The sequence below is a fragment of the Thamnophis elegans genome, chromosome 4, assembly GCF_009769535.1.
Source record: "Thamnophis elegans isolate rThaEle1 chromosome 4, rThaEle1.pri, whole genome shotgun sequence".
NCBI classification, from domain to species: Eukaryota; Metazoa; Chordata; class Lepidosauria; order Squamata; family Colubridae; genus Thamnophis; species Thamnophis elegans.
In genome coordinates, this window is record NC_045544.1 from 141845960 (window position 1) to 141854320 (window position 8361).

Sequence of the window (8361 nt, forward strand, 5' to 3'; positions counted from 1 at the left end):
TCGGGTCCTCCCCCGCGGGAGCGCACGTGGGCCGGAGCGGAGGGCGAGCGGGCAGGGATGGCCCCGTGGCTGCGCTCGGCCGGGCTGGTGGCCGGCTCGTCGCTGGCCTTCGCGGCCCTCCGGTGGGCACTGAGCCGATGCCCGCTGCCCGCCCACGTCCGCCGCGACGCCACGCGCACCTGGCGCTGGAAGAACCTGCTGGTCTCCTTCGCGCACTCCGTGGTGGCCGGCCTCTGGGCTGTCGTCGGGTGAGCAGGGCCCTCTGAGCGTGCACAGAGCGCCGGGCCCAGGGCTGCCCACCTCGCCCACCCGCCAGGCCCGCGGGACGACGAGCCCCCCCCCTCCCCTCCAGCCGGCTAGGAACGCGGCGGAGCAACGATCGCCGGGGCTTCGAAGCGGGACCCCCGTCGCCCCTTCATGGGAGGGAGGGGCTGGGATCGGCTCTTGGGACGGCTGGCCAGGACCCCCAAACGAGCTTCAAAGGGGGAGGGTCCTGGGCTCACTTTGGGGCGCTCTGCTGGAAGGGGCGGGATGGGAAACTCTACCCACCTGTTGCCAGCCTTGAGGGGTGCAGGGAAAAGAGGCTAAGAGGGTGGCACTCCTTCGTCCCCCCCCCCCTGTAAAATTTCTTCCTGGTGGGGTGGGGGTCTTCCCTTCCTTGTTGCTGACACTGATGATTCTCCCCCTCCCAGGATGTGGCAGCTGCCAGGGGCCCTGGATGACCTGGTGCAGACCACCTCCCCTTCCGCCCACCTGTTGCTCTGCTTTTCCACAGGTAAGAAGCATTTGGGGGCGGGGGGGGGGCGGGATCTCTCTCCCAAGGGGCTGGGGTTGCCTGGAAACGGTTTGTTTGTTTACATGATGAATTGGCCTCCCATCTTAACACAAAGTTGCCTTTCGCAACTTTTGGTACTTAAGCCCCCCCCCCCCCAACCCACTGAAGCCCACCAACTCATCAAACCTGCCCCCTTGCCAACACTCCCCAAGGGGGGGGGTCTTTAGGACCCCGGAGGACCCAAAGTCTCGTGCTGGAGTTGTCAGCGGGGCATCAGAAGAGAGGGGCTGGGGGCCACAATGGTCACCCACCCTGCACACACCCCTCTAGCGTGGCCTTAAAAGGGCAGCGGTGGGAGGGGTCTTGGTGGGTTTGCTGCAAAAGGCCCCCATAGCATCTTCTGCTCCGGGCACAAAATGTTGTTTTAGCTTCACAGTGTTGCTGTGCAGGAGAGCACAATGGGGGCGTTAGAAGCTTTTGTTCCAGTTGCCTTGTTCATCCCACTCCCCTCCAAAGAGCTCCGCTGTTCCTCCACCCCACCCCACCCCTTGAGCTTGGCCATGCAAATTCCTGGGTATTCCCCCCCCCCCATTTGGGGGTTGGGCTGCTGTGGGCGTTTTAGCACAGCTGGGAGTTCAGGCTGGACCGAATTCTGTGCGAGGGAGGTGGGGCAAAGTTAACTTTCTGGTCCTTCTCCAGGTGCAGCTGGGTGAAAGGGGGGTGGGTGGGACACAAAGGTATCAGGCTTGGGGGAATGGCTGGAGACCCCTGGCTGGATCCCCAGATTGGCAACTTTTAAGACTTCCGGACTTCAACAATTATGGAAGTGGAAGTCCAGAAGTTTGAAAGTTGGCTGGTGGTTTCTGGGAGTTGAAGTCCAGAAAGTTGAAAGTTAGGCTGGAGAATGCTGGAAATTAAAAAGTTCACAAGTTTTAAAGCGACTGGAGAATTCTGGGAATTAAAAGCCCACAAGTCGGAAAGTTGCCGAGGTTTGGAGACCTCTGAAATAGGAGACCCGAGTTCGGGTCCTGCCCCGGGGGGGGGGGGACGGGACCAAACCAGGTAGTGATTTAGGGCCCCCTGCCTCTCGCGCAACTCCGGGAAGAAGGGGAGAGTAAATAATTTCTGAAAAACAGAGTCAGGAAAACTTCATGGATTTATAATCCAGGCGCTGAGTTCGGATTGCGACACAGGCAGGATGCCCGAAGGGGAAGGCGTGGAAACAGGTTCCTGGTTGAAGGGCACTTATCTTGAATGGCAGGAGATTTGGGAGTGGGTGGGTGGGTGGGTGGGCAGCAGCTGGTTCTACTGCTTCTGTACAGGGAGCAGCCCTGAGGATTTATTAAACCAATTTACATACAGGTAGTCCTCAATTTACGACAGCAATTGAGCCTGGAATTTCCATTCCAAGCATTTTTACGACCTTTCTTGCCACAGACGTCAATCATGGTTCAAAGTTACAGCGGCACTAAAAAAAAAGTGATTTTTTTTTTCACCCTTAACAACCGTTGCACCATCCTTGTGTTTAAGTGCTCCAAATCTGGACGTTTGGCAACTGACTCACATTTATGACGGTCCCCGGGGGGTGTCGTGTGATCTGCTTCTGTGACCTTCTGACAAGTAAAGCCAGATTCACTTAACGACTGGGGCACGGAAAGTCGTGAAACGGGGCAAAACTCCCTTAAAACCCCTGCCTCGCCCGTCAAAATTAAAACTTTAGGCACTATTGTGGCCGTAAAACGAGGACCGCCCGTAGCCCATTCTTCCTTTAAGCCACACTTAGATGAAGTCCAAAACCAACTGACCAAGGATTCTTGGGAAAAGTAGATGTAACTTTTTAAAAAAAAATGAATGGATGATGGAGCCTTCATGTTCAGGAGCAATCTACCAGCCCAACTTTGCTGCTTTTTTGTGGGGGGTGCCAGCAGCCTCTGTCCTGTTCTAGCAAGAGAGGGGGAGGGGTGTTTCACCCCCCCACCCTCACCCCCGATTCAAATATCTTCCTATGCTTCCTTTCTAGGCTATTTCATCCATGACTCTCTGGACATCATCATCTGCCGCCAGTCCAAGGCCTCCTGGGAGTATCTGGTCCACCACGCCGTGGCAAGTGGGGAGCGGGGGGCTGTGGGGCAGGAGGAGGGGCTGACCAGCTTGCGTGCCAGGGAGTCCTCGATTTACGACCATCATTGAGGTCATAAGGCACGACGTTCATTAAGCAGGTCATCGTCACCCTTGTTAAGTGAAGCCCCGTTCATAATAGGGCATTTTTAATTATTATTATTATTATTATTTGCAAGAAACTGGGAATAAAGACCGGTCATAAGTCAGGGTCAGGGCAAAATGCAGTCACGTGACCAGGGAAGTTCATCAGAACTTCAGATCTGGGTGGTAAGTCCCCCTTTTTTTTAGATGTCCATCATAACTTCAGATGGTCACGAAGTGATTGGTCGTAAGTCGAGGACCACGTGTGGGCTGAGTGTAGATAAAATTCTATTCTATATCCTATTCCTATTTATTCTATTATTTTCAAATTCTATTCTATATGCTAATTTTTTATTCTATCCTATTTTCTTATTCTATTCCCATTTCTATTCTTTTATGGGGTCCACCTGATTTTGAGTGGATTCGATTTCCGTCCTTGCCTTGGTGACTGTATCTGAAAGTCAAAGAGGCAGACCTTCCTCATCCTCTTTGCTTCTCCTCCTCCTCCTTTCCCCCAACAACAACAGCCCTGGCAGGTGGGCTGGGCAGAGAGAGAGAATCATCCAAAGCCCCCCCCAGCCAGCTTTCATGCCTAAGGGGGAACTAGAATTCACTGGCCAAATGTCACCCGGCCGGCTTTCATGCCCACGGCAGGACTAGAACTCACCGTTCCTGTTCCTCGCCTGTTGCTGCTTCTGCCTGCCAAAAGGAGCCACGTCAGAGAGCCGAGCCCGAAGGAGGAGGAAGCCCGAAGGTGCTGGAGAGGACTTGGAGGGCCTTGAAATATGCCAGCCACAGAACAGGCGTGCCCTCCGCAGCTCCCAAAGGGGGGGGGGGAGGCTGCAGGGAAGCAGATTTTGGGGGTGGGGAGCCAAGAGAGATCAGAATAACAGAGAAAGAAGGGCCCTTGGAGGTCCACTAGTCCAATCCCCCCTGCTCAAGCAGTAAACCCTATGCCAGTGTTTCTCAACCTTGGCCACTTGAAGATGTCCGGACTTCAACTCCCAGAATTCCCCAGCAGTGGTTAGGACAGTGTTTCTCAACCTTGGCAACTTGAAGATGTCTGGACTTCAACTCCCAGAATTCCCCAGCCAGCATTCGCTGGCTGGGGAATTCTGGAAGTTGAAGTCCAGACATCTTCAAGTGGCCAAGGTTGAGAAACACTGCCCTATGCCATTCAGACCAATGTTGGCTTCCAGTGATGGGAGAACCCACAATTTCTGGTGGCAAGTTGTTCCACTGGTTAATTGGAGGAGAATGACGTCCCTGGTACTCTCTGAGTTTGGTGGTTTTCCTTGCAGGCGTTTCGTAACCCAAGTATGGTACGTCATCAGTGTTAGAAGGAAGTGGGGGGTTCGGGGAGAGGAGGAGGAAAGAATAACAAAGAGTTGGAAGGGACCTTGGAGGTCTTCTAGACCAGTGTTTTTCAACCTTTTTTGTGCAAAGGCACACTTTTTTCATGAAAAAAATCACGAGGCACACCACCATTAGAAAATGTTAAAAATTTTTAACTCTGTGCCTATATTGACTATATATAAAGTAATTTTTCTACGGCACACCTTACACTATGTCACGGCACACTAGTGTGCCGCGGCACAGTGGTTGAAAAACACTGTTCTAGACCAACCCTCTGCTCAGGCAGGAGATCCTAAGCCATTCCAGACAAATGGCTGTCCTGGCTCTTCTTTAAAAGCTCCAGGGATGGAGCGCCCACAGCTTCTGGTGGCGAGTAGTCCCACCGGTTAATTCTCCCAACTGTCCGGAAGTTTTCAGGTTCCTTCTCTCCTGGATTGGTTTCCATCCATTGCTTCTCCCGTTTTCTGGGGCTTTGGAGAGTAGCTTGACCCTTCTTCGAAAAAAGGGGGGAGGCTGGTCTCTCTCCTGGAAGAGCTTGAGCCAAGGATGGACAGGGCTCAGCCTTGAACGATTTAAAGCCGGCTCTTCTGACCACCCCCGTTTGGTCTCCTTGCAGGCTGCGACCGGTTTACTGTCGGGGATCCTGCTCAACCGCTTTGTGGCGGCCGGACTGCTGTCCATGTTCGTGGAGGTCAGCAACATCTTCCTGACCATGCGGATGATGGTTCGGCTGGGGAAACTGCCCCTCCAGGCCTTCTACGAGGTCAACAAGTACCTGAACTTGGCCGCCTACGTCTTCTTCCGCCTGGCGCCCCAGAGCTACCTGACCTGGTTCTTCGTGCGCCACGTGGAGATGCGCGGCCAGGGTGCCTTCCTGATGGTCAACCTCGTCCTGCTGGACACCATGATCCTGATGTACTTCTCGCGCCTGCTGCGCTCCGACTTCTGCCCGGGCAGCCGCCAGCCGGGCGCGGACGATGAGAAGAAATATCTGATCGACTGAAGTCCCCCAAGTGCCCGCGGCGGAGGACGGGACGGGACGGGGGGTCCTTGGTCCGGCTGCATTGCTGCTCATGTGCCTTAACCTGCTGAGGACTAGTGACTTTGTCGGGTGCCCCTTTCGAGGGTGGCCAGGGGACCCGACCCGCGGCTGGGTCTGGGTCTGCCTGGCCTGGTTCCCAAGGGAGGGTTCAAGAGCCACGCCTGGCCCCGAGCCGGGCAGGAGATGACCGAGAGAAAGGAGGAGGAGGAGGGAGGCTGGTCTGGGTGTTTGATCTGGGGTTTCGAAGGGATTATTTCGTGCATTAAATCTATTTGTAATCTGAACCCATCTAGTTGAGGTGCTCTTTTGCGGGTGGGGGGGGGAGATGTGGCCCTGGGGGTGAACCAAGAGGGGATCCAGCCTTAGAGGGGAGGGGGGGATACTGGAAGCCTGTTGTGCGTTTGTATGACACCTTTATTCTTTTGACAAACAACTCCAGGCAGTGGGGATGCACCTAATCCCCTCCTTCCCCCTATTTCCCCCACAACAGCCCTGTGAGGTTGGTTGGGAGTGAGGGCTCAAAATCGCGGAGTTGGTTTTTCATGCCTTAAGGTGGTACTAGAACTCCCGGTCTCCTGATGATTGGCCCAAAGTCACCTGTCTGGCTTTCATGCCTAAGGTGGTACTAGAACTCCCGGTCTCCTGGTGATTGGCCCAGAGTCACCCAGCTGGCTTTCATGCCTAAGGTGGTACTAGAACTCCCGGTCTCCTAGTGATTTACCCAGAATCACCCTGCTGGCTTTCATGCCTAAGGTGGTACTAGAACTCCCGGTCTCCTAGTGATTGGCCCAAAGTCACCCAGCTGGCTTTCATGCCTAAGGTGGTACTAGAACTCCCGGTCTCCTAGTGATTTACCCAGAATCACCCTGCTGGCTTTCATGCCTAAGGTGGTACTAGAACTCCCGGTCTCCTAGTGATTGGCCCAAAGTCACCCGGCTGGCTTTCATGCCTAAGGTGGTACTAGAACTCCCGGTCTCCTAGTGATTTACCCAGAATCACCCTGCTGGCTTTCACGAAATTGAGCCCAAAGTTTGCATTGCCAAACCGAGAGAGTTGTTAAGCGAGTTTTGCCCCATTTTGCGACCTTCCTTGTCACTGTTGCTAAGATGGTTCTTAAGTGAATCCGGCATCCCCGATTCTCTTTGCTCATCAGGGGGGTCCCCCGAGGGGATCATCACGTCACCCTGCAACCGTGACAAGTACATGCCAGTGGCCAAGCGTCTCTGAAGTTTGATCACGTGACCACAGAGATAACGGCGATGGTCATAAGCAGTGTTTCTCAACCTTGGCCACTTGAAGATGTCCGGACTTCAACTCCCAGAATTCCCCAGCCAGCATTCGCTGGCTGGGGAATTCTAGGAGTTGAAGTCCGGACATCTTCAAGTTGACAAGGTTGAGAAACACTGTCCTAACCACTGCTGGGGAATTCTGGGAGTTGAAGTCCGGACATCTTCAAGTTGCCAAGGTTGAGAAACACTGGTCATAAGTCTGGAAAAGTGGAAAACTTTTCCAGCGCCCTTCTAATTTCCCAACAGTGAACAAGTGGTTGTAAGTCAAGGAGTATCTGTATTGTGGAGCTACTCCAAGAGTAAGTCAGGAAATCAGTCATGCAAATTTCCTAGAAGCAGCCGGAGGCTTATGGGGCTGGGGGGGGGGGGGCGAGGGGGGGGTGTTGAAATTCAACTAACTGCCTGCCTTTTTCCACCCAGGAAGTAGATGGAAGATGAAATACCGAAAGACCTCAGTCATATTTTGATGAAGACAGACAGCATGTCAATCAGGCAATTTTTGTACTTTGCTGGAGGCATCTGGATTCGAACCTTTTGCCCAAGGGGGAGGGAGGGGAGGGGCTTGTCCCCCCCCCCTCCCTGAGGCCCATCCAGCAAGCTTCTCTCTCCATGGCACTAGAGGGGCCCTGAAAGGAAATGCGGGGGCTTTTATTGAAATTTATTCTAGGGGAAAATACGAATACGCAAAGAGAATCTATGCCAGGGAAGGGGAGAAAGAACAGAAGGAAGGAAGGAGGAAAAGAAAGGTAGAATGGAAGGAATAAGAAAGGAAGAAAGAAGAAAGGAAAAGGAAAAAAAGAAAGGAAAGGAAAAACGGAGGGAAGGAATGAAAAGGACGGAAGGAAATGGAGGAAAAAAATGGTACAGAAAAAGGAAGGGAAGGAATGAAAGAAGAAAAAGGATGGAAAAAAGAAGAGAGGGGGGAAAAAAGGCAATTGCATCCATTTCAATACCAGGAAGGGAAAAAAGCCCCCAACCGGCTGTGCATTTTGTCCGCCAGAGCCCGGCTGGGGGGGGGGGGGGGAGGCTCTTCCCAAGTGCTGCGACAGCCCTGCAGAGGAGGACCAGCCAAGGGGGACTCGGACTGGGGCAGGGTCTCCCAAGCAGAAGCGCCTCCCCAATGCCGCAGTTTGGCTGGGGGGCGGAGGGGGCATCGGGCGGCTCTCCCAGCAGCATTTCCTGGGGGGGGGATGCTATGCTATGGGGGGGGGGGGGTCGGAGGGGGGGGGCAATCCCTTCCGACCTCCACGGGGGATTGGAGCAGAGGGGCACACCCAGCAGCCTCGGAGGGTCCTTTGGGTCCGAGAAGAGGCGTGGGGGGGAATGGAGGCGGAGACCACCCCCCCCCCAAGAAGGCAGGAGGGCGCTGGGCTCTCCTGGATCGGGAGGAAGCGAAGGGGCGTCCCCAGGGTCCCGTTGTCCTCCCCCCTCCCTTCGTGGGCTCACTCGCCTGGCCAACAGGCCCCCTACCCCCCCCCCCGGCCCAGATGGGCCCCCAAACTGCCTGGATTGGCTGCAGGGGGGAGCAAATGCAGAACTGGGGAAGCTGCAAAAAAGGGCAACTCCAAACACCCCCCCCAAAAAAAAAAAATCTCCCAGACGGGAAAGAGGAGGAAAGTTGCATGGAAGGGGAACCAGAGAGGCTTTGGATACCGAGATGGACAGCGAAAGGAAAGGAAGAAGGAAGGAAAGAGGAG

At 54.5% G+C, this 8361-nt stretch overlaps 1 protein-coding gene across 1 annotated transcript; it reads left to right on the top strand.

Annotated features, from left to right (window-relative positions):
* On the top strand, positions 1–5659 carry TLCD1 (TLC domain containing 1). Its single transcript, XM_032217186.1, has 4 exons — positions 1–248; positions 693–775; positions 2796–2878; positions 4950–5659. Exons 1-4 carry the CDS (start codon positions 58–60, stop codon positions 5334–5336), a joined length of 744 nt encoding a protein of 247 aa, XP_032073077.1. The 5' UTR covers positions 1–57; the 3' UTR covers positions 5337–5659.
* Positions 5660–8361: the final 2702 nt, after the last annotated feature.